Source organism: Prionailurus viverrinus, chromosome B3 (genome assembly GCF_022837055.1).
Source record: "Prionailurus viverrinus isolate Anna chromosome B3, UM_Priviv_1.0, whole genome shotgun sequence".
NCBI classification, from domain to species: Eukaryota; Metazoa; Chordata; class Mammalia; order Carnivora; family Felidae; genus Prionailurus; species Prionailurus viverrinus.
Window position 1 is genome coordinate 17,818,785 of NC_062566.1, and position 20,215 is coordinate 17,838,999.

General features: G+C 42.9%; 1 protein-coding gene across 1 annotated transcript in view; it reads left to right on the forward strand.

Annotated features, from left to right (window-relative positions):
* The window catches only part of CHRNA7 (cholinergic receptor nicotinic alpha 7 subunit), a 113,632-nt gene that overhangs the window by 39,723 nt on the left and 53,694 nt on the right, over positions 1 to 20,215 (forward strand). The window contains 1 exon segment of the mRNA XM_047864598.1: positions 8,410 to 8,454. Within this exon segment, the coding sequence (XP_047720554.1) occupies positions 8,410 to 8,454 (45 nt within the window).

Here is a 20,215-nt window from a genome sequence, read left to right on the forward strand (position 1 = left end):
GCAGTGGGTTTTATGGGGGAAAGAAAATCAGTTACCATAGGTGCAAGGACCTAAGTGCCTGAGACACGCTTGTCACTAGTTCACCTGGCATGCATACTTCCCAAAGGAGTCAGCCTGATGGGGTCAGTTTTGTACCCTTCATTATGATGTGTCTTACCTGGGATTAAGTCAGTAAAGAATTACACACTGACCTATTGGGAGGAAAAAAAATGTGTATCTGTTATATACTCTGGCATGATTTTAGAGATTTCCTCAAGTCTTTTTCTGAATTGCTCCTGAAAACAGTGTTCTAGAGATATGTACAATTAACTTTGGTAGCTAAAAATAGAATAAAAGGGTCCTAAATCACTTTGGGGAGTTCTAGAGACAATTTTCCAAGGACTATAGCCTGTCTCTGTGGAGTTCTTTGGAGCAGTATCTACAGTATCACGCTCTTCAGAGTGCTGTGTTTTAAAGGGACAGAGCACACACGTTTCCTTTATTTGTTAGTACTTAAAAATACTGCTAGAAATAAGTGTATATCTCTAAACAGGTAAGTGATGATTAAGGGGTTCCAGAACCTGGGTAGGAAAATAGTGAGATTCCTTGGCCAAGCCTGCTGTGAGGCTGGGTAGCTGGTGGAGGGACGTTAGATCCAATGCTTGAAGGAAACTGTGTTGCATACATTCTTTTTGAAAAGATTCATATCTGAACATGCATACATCACAGAATAACTCTTAACCCATTAAGAAAATTAAGTGTTGAGAGGTGCCTGGGTGGCTTAGTCGGTTGAATGTCCTACTCTTGATTTTTGGCTCAGGTCATGATCTGACAGTTGGTGAGATCAAGCCCCGAATTGGGCTCTGCACTGACAGTGTGGAGCCTGCTTAGGATTCTCACTCTCCCTCATTTTCTGCCTCTCTCTCTCAAAATAAATAAAGTTACAAAAATTAAATGCTGACATTGAGATATTAACCTCATAGGCCCAGATTTCAGTGAGAATAAAACTAATGTAATGATACACCACAGTGAAAGGTAGGCAGTTGGAGGTAGAGAGATGTTACCTATTTGGGCCAAAATTTCTAAGCCTCTCCAGTACCTTTGTGTTGGGAGAACTTATTTCTGATAATTGAAAGTTGGAAAGTTTTCCTATGTTTTAGTCACTTTTGGTGTGGTACTCATTTAATCCTTGCAACTTGCTGGTGATGTGGCAATCAGTTTCCTATATTTGTTTTTATTTATTTATTTATTTATTTATTCATTTATTTATTTAGAGAGACAGAGAGAGAGAGCCAACACAAACTGGGGAGGGGCAGAGAGAGGGAATCTGCCAGTGCAGGGCTCAGTCTTGTGAACTGCAACATCATGACCTGAGCCGAAACCAAGAGTTCTATGTTTAAACCAACTGAGCTACCCAGGTGCCCCTCAGTTTCCTATTTTTACATATAGGAAACCGAGTCTCAGAAAAGCTCAATGACTACTCCAAGTCTACACAGCTTGATGGTGACCCAACCAGGTCTGCTTGTGATAGATACCTAGATTTTTCATTTGCACTCCCAAGACAAAGATCATAAGCAACCCCAAATGAAAACAAAGATGGAATAGGGGTCTGCACCCTGAGAGGGCCAGGTCTTTAGGTACAAGAAACAGGGTGTCTTACGAATGCCTAGCCCTATACCAGTGGCTCTCAAACTTTTAAGCTTCAGAATCCCTTTGCTCTCATAAAAGCTATTGAGAATTCCCCCCATTTTTATGTGGATTATAACTATCAATATTTACCATGTTAGAAATTAAAACTAAGAAAATGTTTCAAGTTCATTAATTCATTTTTAAATTGTAATAAACAATTACAAATTGTTAACGTAACTAATATTTTGTGGAAATTAACCATTTTTCCCAAGCAAAACAATTTTACTGAGAATGGTGGCATTGTTTTATATTTTGTAAATTTCCTAAATACCAAGATTAATAGAAGACAGCTGGATTCTCTTATCTGCCTCTGCATTCAGTCTGCTGCTGACATCATGTGCCATATGGTCTCTGCAAAGCTCTCCCCTCTGCTCATGAGGAAATGAGGGGGAAACAGCCTAAAAACTTCTAATGATTATGGAAAAAGTTTTGACTTCACTGATCCTCTAAAGCATCTCAGAACCTCAGAGGTTTCCATACAGTAATTGAGAATTTCTCTGCTATACAGATACCAAAGGGGACCATTTTTTTATTAGCATCACCAAGGTGCTCACTGTTGTGATATTGGGAGGAGTCTCATGGTGCTTCAAACACAGGTGTTGAGATAAACAGATAAAGATAAGGGGTTGGATCTCAGATTCTACACTGAGCTGTGTGACCTAGGGCTAGGAACTTACTTTGTTTACAGATGCTATCTTTATTCACCCCTTCTCTCTTGATTATAAAGGTTATATATGCTCACTGCAAAACATTGGAGCAGAACAGAGACATATTAGGTTAAATTTGGGAGCCTTCCCATTATCTCAATTGGTAAATGAGAATAATAATAGTACTGATTTTCCTGGGTTGTTGTCACAAGACTGATATAGTTTTAAAAAAGTGTGTGTGTGTGTGTGTGTGTGTGTGTGCGCGCGCGTGCGCGCGCGCGCACGCACACATCCACACATGACATTTGCAAGAATCCAAATGTCTACTGAAGGTTTAGCTATGTTTTTTTTTTTTTTCAAAAAAAAATTAATGTTTATTTTTGAGAAAGAGAGAAAGAACAAGCACTAGCTGGGGAAGGGCAGAGAGAGAGGGAGACACAGAATCTGAAGCAGATTCCAGGCTCCAAGCTGTCAGTACAGAGCCTGAGGTGGGGCTTAAACTCATGAACTGCAAGATCATGACCTGAGGCAAAGTCAGATGCTCAACTGACTGAGCCACCCAGGTACCCTATCTATGTTATTACTGATATTCTTTGTGGTGAAAATCATGTGCTTGTTCATCTTTTGCCCATTTTTCTCTTGGATTGTCTGCCTTTTTCTTATTGATATGTAGGAGTTTATTTCTTATTCTGGGTATGAGTTTTTTGTCAGACCTACGATCTCACTGACTTAGGAGAAGTCACGGACTCTCGGTTTATTATTCTGTAAAACTAGGGCAAAACTATGGTTGGTGTAAAATTAAATTTGATAAAAGAAGTAATCCTTGCTATAAACTACAAAGACTACACGAATAGGAATTTATGTTATCCAGCAATTTTCTCTGAAAACAAGAACTTAGACAAAGTGAGATGTATTGTTATCTCCTTTTCTCAGTGTCTACACAAAAGCAAAAAGAAAGTGTTGGGAACTATGAAAAATAATTTTGAATAGTGTTGCTGTATAACTTCCAGAAGAATAATTGCTATATGAAATGAAAGGTAGCACATTACACATTATCAGAACCATTGTACTCAAAACAGATACATGATTATTCTGGGAGATTGATTCAAAAAAGCATAGCTACTTAAATCAAAGTGTACTTTAAAAAAAAACACTAACTTTATTGAAGTATGATTGATGTACAAAAACTGTACATATTTGATGTACACAATTTGACAGGTTTGGAGACAAGCATATACCTGTGAAACCCTCCCTAAAATCTGTATCATAAACATAGCCATCACTTCAAAAATTCCCTCCAGCCCTCTTTATTTATTTATTATCATTATTAATTTCTGTGATAAAGTTTAACATTAGATCTACCCTTTTAGAAATTTTTAAAATAAGTAATATGGCATTGTTAAGTATAGGCTCCATGCTGCACAGATCTCTAGGAATTATTTATCTTACAGAGCTGAACATTTGTCCCCATGGACTAAGACCTTCCATCTCCCCCTCCCCTAGCCTCTGGTAGCCACCTTTCTACACTGTGCTTCTGTGAGTTCAACTAATTTAGATTCCTCATGTAAGTGTAATCAGGTAGTACCTGTTTTTCTATGTCTGGCTTATTTCACTTAGGATAGTGTCCTCCAGGCTCATCTATGCTATCACAAATAGCAGAATTTCCATCTTTTTTTAAGGCTGAATTATATTCTGAAGTGCTCAGATTTTTTTTTTTTTTAAATGAGGCATTAGACTAGTTGGCTATGGGGGTGCTTTGTCACAAGGCCATCCTGTGATTCCATGGCAACCGTCAGTCGTGTCTCCTCTTGTGTGGTCCCAGGGTTAAGAAGGAGTGTGGGTCTTGCAAGAGAATTGTGTGTGTGTGAGGGCAGCCCCACAGGAACAGCCACTGGCACTGAGTCACATGTCACAGCTTGTATGAGGCTGCCCTTGCCTCTCCCACTCTGGGCGGTGGTCAGGAAAGCTGTTGTCTCCTTATTTTCTGGGAGAGAAAATTGAAACCCACAGAAACTGAGTGCCTGAGATTAGAGGGCTGAGATTGGAGTCTGGAGGGTCTTCCTCTGCATGGGGTCTGCTCCACCATGCTGTCCTGCCAGGCAGGGTCATCACTGAAACCATATTCAGATTCTGTTCTGCTTGCTGGTTATTTATTCAGAGGCCCTTGGGCTGGGGTTTGGATTCCTTCCCACAGGAATCCCAGTGTTTGACCAGTGTGACATCCAACTCATGAGGAAAGAGACTACTGAATGCAGTTTCATCAGCTGATTCAGGATTTAAACAAGCTCAAGCGCAGTACAGGAGGCTGGTGGCTTTGCTGTCAGTGGAGGATGTTTAGATGAGAGGGAAGGAAGTTTCCCTCCTGGGTAGAATAAGTAGATTTTGGGAGAGGGAATGGAGCCCCTGTATGTTCTTCCAGGAACATCCTAATGCCTGAAGCCAGAGAGACATCTGGGAACTGCAGATCCATCTGCCAATTTTCTCAACCAAAGGCTCAGTCTCCATGCCCAGTTCGCCACATCACCTCAGCATGCACAGCGATGTGTAAACCCTGAGGCATGGCAGTTGAATGCAGGCTGAAGCTGTGCCTTGGGCCCTCTTGCAGAAGGTTCAGGAAGCAGGACACTGGCTATCCTCAGGGTGGCAGGAAGGAAGGCCAAGTGGCTGGTGTAGGGGTGTAAGTGTGGGCACTGGGGTGTGTAGGAGACCTGGCCACTGTAGACTGCACAGGCCCTAGGTCACCAGGACTACACCTTCAGAGGGCCACCGAAGGATGAAAGTGTCCTTTCCAGGTAGGTGGCTGTCCTCTGTGTTTATAACTCCAGGAGCTGGTTGCCACATCCTTTCTGAAGTAGGCTGAACTGTTCTAGGCCAGGGAGGTTCTTCCTCATGTTGAACTGAAATCTGCCTCTCCTCACTGACTTTCATTCTCCTATGCAAAGCCAAGGTCTGTCTGGGTTGCTGGCTTTGTGCTGGAATCCCTGGTGATCCAGGAGGCAACTTCAGTCCAGGGCTGCCTGTTGGGGGGGCCTGGCCTGGAGCAGGGGAAAGGAGGAAGGTGTGGGACAGGGCAGGCCCTGAGAGGTGAGGAGGAGTGAGTTCTTAAAGGGCAAGCGGTACAGGTGATGGCATGAGGGATCTGTGTCTTTCAGTATTCCAATATCATAGGGTGTAAAAGTGAAGGCTCATCCTTGGGACTGTACCCCTGTCATCCTCTCTGAAGGTGTCTCATTCCTTTACTATCACCTTTTGAAATTATATCATTGTTGAGTTGTGTAATCCCACCCCCCACCCCCACTCACATTTTGTATTCCATGAGCTCAAGAACAATGTTCAATTCCTACTCTACATGTCTGGATAGCATAATGCGTGAGACAGGAAGTACTCTGCAAACATTTGTTGAATGAGTGAACAAATGAATAAATGAATGAATGAATGAGCACATGGCTGGACTATGGCTTGTAGAAAAGGCTGTGTGCTACACTGAGAACCTTGGTCTTAATTCTTTGATCAGTGCAGCTGAAGGAGGGCAGAGAGCTCCATCTGGAGCTTAGTGGAGGTCAGACTGTGTGTGGTCTTCATCAGCTTGGGCTACCATAACTTAAATACCACAGACTGGGTGGCTTAAACAACATGCATTTCTTCCTTACAGTTGTGATGCTGTTTGTAAATCCAAGATCCGTGCACTGGTAGATCTGGTATCTAGTGAGAACCTGCTTCTTGGTTCATAGAGAGCCATCTTCTCCCTATGTCCTCACGTGGCAGAAGGGACGAGGGAGCTTTCTGGAGTCTCTTTTATAAGGCAGTAATCCTATTCCTGGGGGCTCTGCTCTCATGACCTAATCTCCTTCCAAAGGTCACCTCCAGATACTGTCCCAGTAGAGTTGAGTTTGAACATGTGAATTTTAGGGGAATGCAAACATTCAATGTGTAGTGTGGAGAGGACGCTGCATCTCAGGGGTGGTGAAGAGGTAGGACACCTTGTCTCTGTGCGGACTGAGAGAGCTGAGAGCCTCAGCTAGCCGGTGGCCCTGGGATGGAAGCTGGAAGGAAAGAGACCTACTCTGGGAATGCCAACAGCAGCCTCCTTGCTGATCTGCAGGCTGGTCCTCTCAAATCTCCACGGAAGACTCCCTTACCTGGCATCGTTGTGCTCTCCAGCAGTGGCTGGCTGCTGCTCAGTGTTGATTACAGTTTGAAATGCTGGCACTTTAGTCCCATGCTGCTACACACCACAGAAATTCCGTTTCACTCTAATGAGGTTTCAGTTCAAATGTTGGAAAGAAGAAAGCCTTTTAATTAGATTGGTAGTAATTGAGCTCCCAAACCACAGAAGCCTTTTTCTCAGAAGCTGAAGACACAGATGCAATTAAAAGAAGGAAAGCCACCCAAGTGGAACACTGGCTAATTTTAAGTCCATTAAAAACAACAACTCCTTAATAAGTTGACACAATGGATGTATGTCCTAAAAGAGTTCACTGATGCTTTCAAATAATATTGGAGATTGAACCGGAACTAGAGTACTCATGCAGTTCAAATATATGGCTCCGTTGGGAACCATTTGCTTAGTACAGAGTACAGAGAAATGTTAGCTCCATAACTTTTTCCATCCAGAAGACTCTGCCATGTTTTATTTTGGAAAATAGAATGTTTTTTTCCTGTAACCAAACTGACATCTACTTCTGGATTCAGCTGTGTCCTGAGACCCTACTAGGACATTCTTCCCTGTCCCTCCTCAAGTAGCCCTGTTCTTTCTTCAGGATTCAGATACCTCCCTACCTCCTAGTTTCACCTCTCAAAGGTGCTCAGAGTGTGAGTTTCTGGGCCAGGGCCATTGATGCATCAAGTAATCTTTGCCAACTCCTTACATGTTCAATACATTTTTATTTTAATGAGAAGCAGCATTTGTTTCTCGTTTGCATCCCTCCCTATGACCACGCCCCAGCAGATGCCATGTTCTCTCTGCCATTGGGATTGTTTTTGTGTATGCCATAACTGGACCAGGTAATTCCTGCTGGAGGAGCTCACAGTCTCACCTTCTAGGCACTCTGCTTGGGAGCATTAATAAATACTTTCTCTTAGAGAGAATGGCAGTTGTCAATTTGTAGAGTCCTTTGGGTGGGAATTGAGTGCTAAGTAGTGAATACCACTATCTCAGTATAAGTATTGCATGGAACTTGGTCATTGCTGTGTGCACACTGGTTTTTGCTAGGCCATGTTGGGCTTAACCAGCTGTGGTAAAACACTGCTTGCATCCCAGTTGGAAAGGCTGTTGTTGACTAGAATTTTCTTTAGGTGTCCTGTGCTGGGACAAAGCCATGGTTAGTACACTATCCCAAGCTCTGATTAAAGCACAGACTTGGCACTCTTCTGGATGCCACCTGTAGGTGGTTCAGAAATGTGGAAAAAGGGGCTTTGGGTCAGAAAGATCCAAGTTTGAATAGCTCCTTCATAAAGTCACCTCACCTTTCTGAAACTTGGTTTGCTCATTAGGACAGAATTTACCTTGCAAGTGTGTATCAAGGGCCAGGAATACTTCCTGGTAGATAAAAGATGAGAGAAAAGGTAGGCAGATCCACAGGGACCAGGGAGAAATGTGGCCCACACACTACCATTGGCATATGGTACAACATCTGTCATAGGTCATGCTCCCTTTCCTGGGGGAGGGAAGCGTGAGATATTTATATTTGTTTAAAACTCTATACTTTCTGGTAATAAACTTGACTTTAAAAAATTGGAATTTGTACCCAACTTTATTTTTTAAGCATATAAATTATTTTAAAGAGTACAAAGGTAAGTAAGCTAAACATTAGGAAGTGTCATCTCTGGATGGTGGGGCTGTGGGTTTTAATTTTCTTCTTTATACTTTGCATTTTGCAAGTGCTCTATAATAAATGTCTGTTACTTCAGAATAAAGAGAACAAGCTTAACTCTGGGGAAATGCTGCTTGAGTGTGTTTGGAAGTGCTTGGTTCCTCCTAGTTTCCACGCATTCCCACAGCCCCAGTAGTATGATTCCTGCATGAATAATGACATCAGTCCCTCTTTTGTAAACCATATAAGCAATATTTATGGTTCTTTCTTTTTCTTTGAAGGATGAGAAGAACCAAGTTCTAACTACCAACATTTGGCTGCAAATGGTAAGTTGAGACAAGAGCAGTCCTCTCCCGTGGGTCTTCCTGCTGTGGTTTCTCAGATGCTCCTGCTTGAAATGCAGCGGAGGAAGAGAGCCCCTGAGAAGAGTCAGGATTGTCCTCCCTAACTCCACACATGCCAACTCATGTGAAGTAGAACATCCACTTTTGGGTATTTCTCACTGCGTCCTGCAGGGCTCAGTGAATGCGTGTATTTCCTACAGGGTGATTTGGGGAAATTTTAAAAGCACTCATGCAAAACAAGTAATAAGATGAAGATCTACATTGTTGGTAACCTGTTTGTAACCTGAACCTTAACTGGTCCCCAGGGTTTAGGGGCATCTGCCTCACTCTCTATGCCCTCTAGATGCGCATAATGGGAATCCTAGAGAGTTGCCTAAGCCAGAGGCTGTCACAGTCATGCTTAGTGCTCTGGGGACCCCTGCAAGAATTCTGAAATGCTGTATTCCATTCATGGATTTTTAGCTTGACATGTAAAATTCTCACCTAAATTTAATGAATTGCAAATGATGTCTTTTCCAGCAAATTGTAAATATTAGCATTTAAAAGTAAAACTGTTAGTCTCTATTTTAAGTGGAAACTAAATACCATGACTTGATGCCCATATCATTCATTTAGGAAATATATAAAGAAGGCCTTCTAGCTGCAGATGTCTTGCACAGTCCCTTCCTTTTATTATTGCACTTGTATTGCTATGCCACTTTTCACACAGAACTTATCCTAATGTTCTGTAATTTCATGTTTGCAGGTTATCAATCACTCTGTCTTGGTTCTCTCAAATGTAGATATTTACATAAAGTCATTCTTTTAGACAATAAGTGTTAATTTTTTTTCTTCTGGATTGATTTAGGATTACAATGATTATTGGTTCTTAATTCATCACGGTGGCATTCATGTCTCTACCAAAAGATGGGGCTTTGTTTTAAATTAATTCATATGTTTGTAGACGATGATTTTTTTTTATTACGAAATGAGACATTAATGCAGATTTCACCATCAATTCTATGACTTTTTTTTTTAACGTTTATTTATTTTTGAGACAGAGAGAGACAGAGCATGAACGGGGGAGGGTCAGAGAGAGGGAGACAGAGAATCCGAAACAGGCTCCAGGCTCTGAGCTGTCAGCACAGAGCCCGACGCGGGGCTGGAACTCACGGACCGCGAGATCATGACCTGAGCTGAGGTCGGCCGCTTAACCGACTGAGCCACCCAGGCGCCCCTCTATGACTTTTTAAAATAGATGTAGTAGTGTATCATTCATTATGAAAGGCATTTTGTTAAAACGTTAGTCAATTCCTTGAACTTCTTCCAGATAACAAGACAAAAATCATATAGTTTCATTGGAATGTATTAGCTGACAGCTTGCTTAGTTTCTCATTCAATTTTGTTGAAAACAAGGAATTAAAACCTGCCTGATCTTTGAAAGTTTTTGTCACCTGATTTTTAACACAATTTACATAGACACTGGTATTTTGAATCTGCCTTTTGTTGTTTGCTTCTTGGGTCAATGTCCCAAGACAGGAGTTGAGGTGAGGGAAATTCCCTTTCTTTGTAAGGCAGAAATCAGAGTAGTAAATGTGGGGAAAGGGATATTCCCAGGTGGTTGTTGGGCAGGTGAGTTTTGGTGGGAATGCAAGTGGAAGTTGGGGAATAGAAAACAGATTCACTTAAAGCCATCTGCTGTATGTCCCCGGAGCAGGCTTTGCTATATAAGAGATGCCTCACAGAACCTGCCTGTAATGAATAAAGTAGAACCTTTGCAGAATTTCCCTGCAGGATTTAAAGCAACATTCTTTTTTTTTTTTTTTTAAGTTTTCCTTTGAAATTTATATACTACTTTCCCTTTTTTAAAAGACTTGATCTTTTTAGAGCCGTTTTAGGTTCATAACAAAATTGAAAGAAAGGTGTGGAGAATTCCCATTTACCCCCTGCCCCCACATCCCCTTTCTCTCTCTTTTTTTTAATATGAAATTTATTGTCAAATTGGTTTCCATACAACACCCAGTGCTTATCCCAACAGGTGCCCTCCTCAATACCCATCACCCACCCTCCCTTCCCTCCCACCCCCCCCTTCCTCCCACCCCCCATCAACCCTTAGTTTGTTCTCAGTTATTAAGAGTCTCTAATGTTTTGGCTCCCTCCCTGTCTAACCTTTCTTTCTTTCTTTTTTTTTTTTTTTTTCCTTCCCCTCCCCCATGGTCCTTTGGTAAGTTTCTCCGGGTCCACAAAGAGTGAAAACATATGGTATCTGTCTTTCTCTGTATGACTTATTTCACTTAGCATAACATTCTCCAGTGAAACAACATTCTTTAGTAAGCACATCCTATCTTCACCCTGTGCACATCTGCTCTAGCTTCCCTCCTTTTGTCTGGGCACGTGGGCTTGGGTCTGTTCTCCCCTTGGAGATGGCGCCTCCCTCCTGGGAAGAGGTTCCCTCTTCTGGGGCCTGCTGAGAGCCTTACTGTCACAGTTGTCCCTGTTGCTTCTAAAGTCATGTCCTAATAGTGTCTAGAGGTTGGCCTCATTAGCATACAAACTGCAGTTTGTTTGTCTCCATTAACTTTCCCCAGTGACTCTCGTTTCCTTCTCACCTTTACAGCAATGTTCCTTCAAGCAGCATCCTCCCCAGACATCCCCACTCTCTTCCCATGAATTCTCAGTTAAACTCACCCTTAGCTGACTTGGGGTGAGCAAACCACTAACCCCCAGGTTGTGAATGCTATACTCTAAATAATGTTTTTCCCCCGTTTTGCTTTTTTTCTTTTCTTTTTTCTTTTCTTTCCTTTTCTTTCCTTTTCTCTTCTTCTTCTTCTTCTTCTTCTTCTTCTTCTTCTTCTTCTTTTTTTTTTTTTTGAGAGAATGAGAGAGTTCATGCATGAGTGGGAGATGGACAGAAGAAGAGGTAGAGAGAATCTTAAGCAGGCTCCATGCCCAGCACAGAGCCCAAACTCTTAACTCTGAGATCATTGACCTAAGCCAAAATCAAGAGTCAGACACTTAACTGATTGAGCCACCCAGGTGCCCCTTCCCTAATTTTTTGATGAAAATTTTCAAACATACCTAACATTTGAATTCATGGGGAGTCTATAGCCTCACCTCTTAGATTCTGTAATTAGCATTTTTTTTTAAAATTCTTACTTTATCCCATTTGGCTATTTATCCATCTTTCTATCAGCCTAGCTTATTTTTTTAGTTCATTTCAAAGAGGAATAGCAGACAGTGGTGCATTTTCACCTGCATGTTTCAGGCAGCTCTTTGACCAGGGTTTCTTTCAAGGTAAAAATTTTGCATGCAATGTGATGTATAGATCCTAAGTGTATCAGTCAATGAATAGCCAGGAATGCTTTCAGCTCCTCAGTCCCACCCCCATCAGGAAGCAGAACTTCACCATCACCCCAGGTGATACCTGATGTCCCTTACCTGTCAATACCTGTCCTATCTTTCCACTCTCCACCAAGGATAGAACACCTTTATTCTGGTTTTTCCAGGGATTGATTTTTTCCCTCTTACCTTGGGTCTCTCAGGAACATTTGGTAGAGTGGATTGGTCCCTCTTACTGGAAATCCTTCTACATTTAGTGTTTGGCTACCTGTCCTTAGGTTTTCCTCCTAATTCTCTAGTGACTCCTGAGTTCCCCCTGCTAGTCTCTTCATCTCTATGCAGTCATTCCTTGTCCCAAGAGTTGGAGCACCCAGTATCCTGGCTTACAGCACCAACCCAACTGCCTTCCTGGTGCCCCTACATGGGCACCCAGTAGGCTCTTAAATCCAGTGTGTCCTTTCTTTCCCTTTCTCACTTGCCCCCTCTATAGTGAAGGGAAGGAAAAATTCTTCTCTACCCTTTGGGGTCTTCCACTTGGACTAAGATCGAATTTACATGAGACTGATTAACAGGAAAAAAAAAAAAAACAGAGTTTTATTATGTGCACACGGAGGCCAAATAATGACTTTGACAACTTTGACACCTAAGGAAATGACAAAGGCAGATAGTTTTTAAACTTTTCAGACAAAGACACAATAAATCTGTGAGGAGTTAACGGGACAAAAAGCCTTAACTTTGGGAGCTTTAATTAGTAAGGAATTCTAAAAGGAACTTGGGCTGGGGTGGTAAATTAGTAAAAAGTCACAGGGGTTGTTTATGTAGTCTTCTTGGCTCTAAATTCCCTATCTCTGGTGATAAGGATGTCTCTACATCCTAATTGAGGGAGGACACCTCTCACATGGTAGATTTATTTCCTGCTTTCAGGGGGACAGTGGAGGGTCTGAGTGTCCCTCTTGAACAAGCTGTATCGTAATTAACTTTTATTTAAAATAATCAGTATGACAAAGTGGCACGTTTTGGGCAGCCTGCCCTTGGCCCCTACAATTGCAGTCTCCATTTGGATAAATGGTAACTCCATGTATTCATTTGTTCAGATCAGAAGCCTCAGAGTCACCCTTAACTCTAGTCTCTTGCACCTACCTCCGATCTCAACCTTCAAAACAGAGCCAAGCTCTAACTACTGCACATCAACCCCATTGCTTCCACCTTGGTCTAAACCAGCATCATTTCTCACCTATGTTACTATGGAGATTCATAGCTGGGCCTCGTGTTTCAGCCCTTACCTCCACTAGTGATGTCTGTTCTCAATATAGCAGTCAGCGTGATCCCAGTAAGAGAAGAAGAAGGCTTAGCCACAAGCCTCATTGACCCAGATCCTTCCAGGGGCTCCTGTCTCACCCAGTAGCAAGCTGAGGTCCTTGAGGTGGTCTTTGACTTTGCATGCCAGGCCCTCACTTCTTCTACATCCTCCCCAGCCCTCTTCTTCTTGCTGTGTTCCCTGCCCTGCTTGTTGCCCTACACACATCATCTACCTCAGGGCCTTTGCATTTGCTCCCCCTGCCTGGAAGGCTCTTTCCCCAAGAACCACTTGTTTTTCTTTCTCACTTCTTAGTAGTATCTACCTGAAGATCACCTTTTCAGTGAGGTCTTCTCTGAGTTCCTCTCAAACCCTACTATCTCAAACCCTCATTGCCTACCCCCAGCCCATACCATTCTCTTCACCTCGGTATCTTAGTCTTTCTGGCTGCTATAACAAAATACCATAAACAGGGTGACTTATCAACAACAGATATTTATTTCTCACAGTTTTGAAGGCTGGAAGTCCAAGGTGCCACCATGGTTGCATTCTATTCAGAGCTCTTTTTTGAGTTGCATTTTTGTTGTGTCCTCACTAGGTGAAATGGGAGTGCTAATCTCTTAGGGAGGGATCTGTCCCATTGTATAAGGGTGCTAATCTCATTCGGGAGGGCTCTCTCCTCATGATCTGATTACCTACTAAAGGCCCCACCTCTGATATCCCTCACACTGAGATTAGAGTTCAACATAGGAATTTGGGGGAACACAACATGTATTCCCTAAGTCTACTTCATTTTGTTTTTAAAGCCCTTGTCCCATACTTTGTATTGTTTATTTGTTCTCTGGCTCTGAGTTCTCATCCCCCACCTGGAATGTGTCCTCTGGGAGGGCAGGACTCCAGTTGTATTCGCTACTCTACCCCCAGCAGGCATGAGTAAGTTTTGTAGAATGAATGAATGAAACAAAAAACTCAAGGTGAACCTAGGAAGGGCTAAGATATTATGATACAAAATAAAGCCAACTCCACCTCACATTTAAACACTGTAGTGTAAGCTCTGGGAATTCTGGGAGATAGTACAAATGTTTCCTTTTTTATATAAAACCAGGCATTTCCCATGTTTTCTATGGTACAGAGCTGCTCTTGACATTTTTCTTATAAAGAGAGAAACACCTAATATGCTCACTACATATTAGGTCAGAGACAGGTCTGTCTTCCTGATGCCTATATCTTTATCCCTCAGTAAGCAAATGATCGTTAATAACATATATGATTTGGCATTTTTTTTTTCAAAGAGTGTTGTTTTCTAGGAAAAAAGTAACTAGATTATTACTTATTGCATTGAGTTCAGGTGCTCCATAAATAAGCATGCTTGCTTTGGAGGATGTCACTGGAGACCTCTAAATTTCTTTCAAGCACAGCTTATTTCTAATTCATTATTGCACTTGCAAAAACGTCCACAGCTTCATTTGTTTTAAAAATCACCTTTTTATCTCACTTACCTATTCACCTTATCTTTTTGAATGCCTGCTACGGGGAAGACATTGAAGTAGGTCACATGAGGGGGAACCCAGAAATGGATGAGACCCAATTTCTTCTCTTCAGCCATTTACAATCAGGCTGTGCAATTTACAGCCTAACAAAAAGGTTAAAATATTGTGAACAAGTGACTCCCTTGAAGTATGGCAGGAGGCCAGCTGGTGGTGTGGACAGTGGAGTTCAGAGGTGGAAAAAATCTCTGCTTTACAGAAATGGAAGGGAGAGAAGGAAAGGCATAGACCCTTCTAAATGTGAAGATCAGGAAGCATTGGTGTGTGTAGGTGTTGCATCATTAATTAATACTTGTTTCCACATGCCCACCACCTGGAAACATGCTGGGTGCCTTTTTAGCATGTGTCCTTACAAAGCAGGGGTGACATATTTATCAGGAAGGTGGCATCTGTAGCTCATGTAGCAGCTTTAACACTGGCTTCTGAATGAATTTTAAGGAATCATGGGTATCTTGGGTTTAGAACAGACCTTAACAGGCACCTAGTCGAAGCTTTTTCCCCCTGGAAAGCCTTGGAATTCCTCTGAGGCCACAGCATGGAAATAAGGAACTTGAATGTCACCATGGCAGGCCTTGGAAGTTGCACCGGGGCCATTTATAAAGCCACCATCACCTAGATTCCTGCTTGTTATGTTCTCTAGCTGGTGACCAGCCTGACCTGACCTAGCCTGAATAAAGGGTATGAATAAGAAGTGAAGCTCCATATTGAAGACCAAGAGGGCAGAAGACCCAAGGGAGGCAGAAATATGGACAGGAGAGGACAGAAAATCAAGGAAATTGCCTTCAGCCACTTTTCTTCCCCAGAGCTTCATGTTGCTGAATTGCTGTTCTGAAAATCTGAATCTGAATAATCTTTTTCCCAGGGTATTTAAACTCTGAGGTCAATATTCTGCAAATTAGAGATTTTCTATACAGTCGGAATAGAAGGGCAGAAAAGTAAAATAAATTAAATTCTCTTTTGACTTACAGTTTGTTATTTTGTTTTCCTTTCTTTCACTTCTCCTTGATTTTGTAGGACTTTCTGGTTATTTAAATAACCCGAAGGAAGAGAAAGTTGCTGTTCTATATACCTCTTGTTATTCCTAGCAGGAAGCAATTGGGGTAGTTTCTGTGTAGATTAGTTTTATCATTTTGGGAGGCCTGTCAGATGTGATCTGATTTAATCTATAAGAAGAAGTGGCAGCAGCATTTCAGTTTCTGAAGAGACAGTTGAACCATCCAAAGACTTGCCTGTGCTTTTCAAAAGAATCTGGCTTCTCTTATTATGGAATTTTAACCATTCTTCTGACTCTACATTTTCCATCCTTCTTATGTTTATTCCCTATTTTTTATTTCCTGATTATGGATTCTAATTATGGAATGAATAGCATTCACACTGTAGAATGCTAGGTTGTAAACCATGTTTATTTCTAAAATACTTAATTGCTGGATTTTCTACCACTTCATCTCTGAGAATGCCACACCTTATGTTCCCACACAGGCTAGCCAGTGCCTTGCTTAGGGCCCTCATGATGACCCATAGTTAATGGTGATTTCAATCATTCTGTCACAATGAGAGAAAAAGTGTTGGGGGCAGGAGGAAGAAGGAGGCCCACTTTTTTCATCTGAGATCAAAATGGTTGACTGGAAGAATTTCCAAAACATGTTTATATGGAGTTTTCCAACACCAAGTACATGCTGTCTTTCACACCAGCAACTGATTCTCTGATTCTCAGGATACCAACTGGGTAGATCCTCTCTATTTGGAGTTAGCATCAGATCCTACAAGTTAAGGACTCAATCCCACAAGACTACCCCATCAGATGCCAGGTGCAAAGGGGGTGTCCAGGCTGCCCACACTTCTATCCAGCTGAGTTTGAATGCTGAACAGCTTATGGAATTCAAGAAAACACTTATATTTACCAATTTATTATAAAGGATCCTGGTCAGGAACAGCTGAATGGAAGAGATGCATAGGTCAAGGTGTGAGGGAGGCCCAGAACTTTCATGCCTTCTGTGGGCTAGTCACTGTCCTGGCACTTGGATGTATTCACCAATCTGGAAACTTTCCAAATCTTGTGGTTCAAGAGTTTTTATAACCCAGTCCCCATTCTCTCTCCTCTCCCTGGAGACTGAGGTTGGGTGGGGCTGAAGGTTGCCACCCTGTAATCAAAGCTTGATCTTTCTGATGACCGGCTGCATGCTGGCAACCTGAGGTGATCTCAGGCCCCCACCCTAAGTCACCTCACCTCAATAGAATAACCTCTGGTGGGCTCAGAAGGTGCTGTATATGAATAATTAGAGACACTCCTATCCTCAGGAAATTCCCAAGGTTTTAGAAACCATGTGCCAAGAACCTGGGACATAGACCAAATATGTTTCTTATTATACCATAATGTCCTTTTTTTTAAACAAAGAAAATGTTCCCTTTCTTCTCTCTCATTATCCTGCTATAAATATTTTCATGCATGTACATGCACACAAACTTAAAGTTTCCTATGGCCTCAAGGTAGATGTTAATGGCGGCCAGTTCTGAGACCCATGGAAGAATTAGGGTTCTTATGGTACATCTCAGATCAAGGGCCCCTTCCTCCCTTGTATGTCCCCTTAAAACCCCACATAGTCATATCTTGAAGATTAAATGAGAAGGGATCCCACAGAAATAGGGAGAGAAGGAAAAGCACAGACTCTTCCAGATGGTCTGGGAGTATTGGTGTTTCTAGACTGACACTATCAGCTGCCCAACATGCCACACACTGTCTGTAGGAAGATTTTGTGCAGGGCCTCTTGCCCTCCAGGGATCTGAGTGGGGAGTGAGTGCTTTAAGAGGATAGAAAAGCTCCTTCTGGAACATTATTATTCACAAGCCCCTTTACACATCCATTCTTCAGAAATGCTCATGGAAACCTGTGGCATCCTGGGCTCTCCCGCTCCCAGGGCACACAGCCCCAACATTCCCACTCCGGCTCCCAGTGCCAATTGATGGGGCTTCTGCACCTTTAGCTGTAGCTTGGTTGTTACAGCTCTCCTGTCCTGTAGTATCTTATGAAATGGAGGAATCCCTCTTTTTTTTTTAAGCCATCATTTGTCATGGGCCTACCAAGGCCACATGACTTACCTGCTGCTGCACACATTTCATCCTTCCAGTGCCGTCCTGCCCTGTGAGGCAGGCACCTGTGAGGAAGCTGCAGCTCCCAGAGGGGGTATTTACCTTGTTAAAAAACAAAATGCAACCAAGTAAACTTGAAGATCTAATTGGCTTAATTAAAGGATTTGTGAGTTGGGCAGCACCCTATCTAGCAAGTAGAGAGAGCTCCCACAAGTTGTACAAAATGGAAAGTTTTTATAGGAAGGAGGGTGGGGCAATAAAGTTATAAGCAAGGGAAAAGAAAGGATTGTTTCAGGCAAGGTAACCTTATCTTTGGGGGAGGGGCAGGGGGTTTTATCAAGTAGATTATATCTCATCTTCCATTGAGGGATGGAGAGGGCCTTGTGGCGAAGGATGACTTCACAGAGGCTGATCAGAAAATTCCTGATTGGCCCTTTAAGACTTAGGTTTCTATGGGAGGTTGAAAATACAGTTAAGTATTAAGCCTCAGTTTGGTGACTTGGCCTAAGTAATTTTGGGCCCATGTTTTTGTTGTTGTTGTTTGCTTGTTTGTTTTTAATGTTTATTTATTTTTGAAAGAGATGGGCGAGGGAGAGCATGAGCTGGGGAGGGACAGAGAGAGAGGGAGACAGAGGATCTGAAGCAGTCTCTACACTGACAACAGAAGGCCTGATGTGAGGCTTGAACTCCTGAACCCTGAGATCATGACCTTAGCAGAAGTCCGACACTTGACCGACTGAGCCACCCAGGTGCCCTGGGTTGTTTGTTTTTAACAATCTGCTTGAGGGGCGCCTGGGTGGCTCAGTCGGTTAAGTGTCCGACTTCGGCTCAGGTCATGATCTCGCGGTTCGTGAGTTCAAGTCCCGCATCAGGCTCTGTGCTGATGGCTCAGAGCCTGGAGCCTGTTTCAGATTCTGTGTCTCCCTCTCTCTCTGACCCTCTCCCCTTCATGCTCTGTCTCTCTCTGTCTCAAAAATAAATAAACGTTAAAAAAAAAATTAACCATCTGCTTGAGCTCACACAGCTGGTCTCTGCCACAGCCTTGGTGTAAACCCAGATGTGCCTGAGTTCCACAGCTCTCTGCAGCCCCTCTTTTCTTTCCTGAGGGTAGGGGAGACCCAGGTTGGCTTTTGAGTGAGCAGATGGGGGGCTCCTTCAGAGAGGATGAACAGCCCCCAACTGCCAGTGCAGAGAGATTGGGTTGGAAGAAACATCAATGGTAGAGCCTACTGATCACTCTTCTTGAAGTCAAATAATGCAGTTCTGAGTCCTGACCCAGTGTCTGACTGAAAGGATGTTGCTTCTCTGTGCCCCGGTCTCCTCTTATAAATAGGAATAGTAATCATGCTGGCATCCCTGGATCATGACAAGCAAGGTGTACACGTGACTCTGAACAAACCAAATGGTCAGGATACATACCCATGGGACACATGCAGCTAAGATCATGGGTTGGGTTGAGGAGATGTGAAATTGCTGGGGAAGTATTGTGCAGCTCACATGTGCCATCTGAAGAGGTTGTGGTTTGACCAACCAAGGGCTTCTACTTCCCTGCCTTCCCTCCCTGCTCTGCCCATCATTTCAGCAGGTGTGGGAGATGGGCATTTGCCTGCCATGCCCACCTTCGCTCTGGGAGCCCTATGACCATGATTAACATGGTGGCAATAGTGACAGTGACAGGCATCCCAGGGTGAGATATGAAATCCTGGTAAGGAAGGCACAGGTGTTGAGTGTGGAAGGGCTTATCCCCCTGACAAGGGAGAGAAAAGAAGGGAGCACTGGGCAAATGGTACAGAGACAGAGCAGGCTGGAGCAAACACAGTTTAGTTCATGCCTAGGCATTCCTGCAAACCAGCTTCAACAAGACTGGCCCTTCTGGGTACTGTCCTTCTCCTCCCCTTGCGTATCCTTCCTGCTCTTCTCCCCTCCTCCCTTCCCCACTACTAACTACCCACATCAATTAGAAACATCAGTAGGGTGGCTCTATCCTAAATGTTCCAAGTGATTTTTCACCATGTTATACATTGACGGATCTTCATTCTCAGAGGCCCATGGCTATAAAGTCACATTACTCACCTGGCTATTCCCTCTCATCTGACTTCGTATGGTCCCAGAACTGGAACAGTCTTTTTGGATGCTTGCCTGTCCTCTCCAGAGGATGGTGGGATCTCTGGGACGTGCTCTGTGATCCACAACCCCTTGGCTACAATTCCCAAATCTCAATAGCTTTGAAAATTAAAGGGTTTTTGTCCCCCTTGATGTTGTTTTTGTAACTTTGCATCAAATTCACTGAGTCTAAAATCAAACCGAAATAGATGTGCAGTGGAGGCATTTATTTTTCTTACTTAGTATCAGTATGCACGTTTTGCTGCAGAAATAATGATATGTTTGATTACGGGGAGTTGCCTAGATCCCAGCTGGAAGTGTTGCATCACATACCTTTCTAAATCTGAGGTCTGAGCTCCAGATCATGGGTGGCCCCAGGGAGACTGGGTAC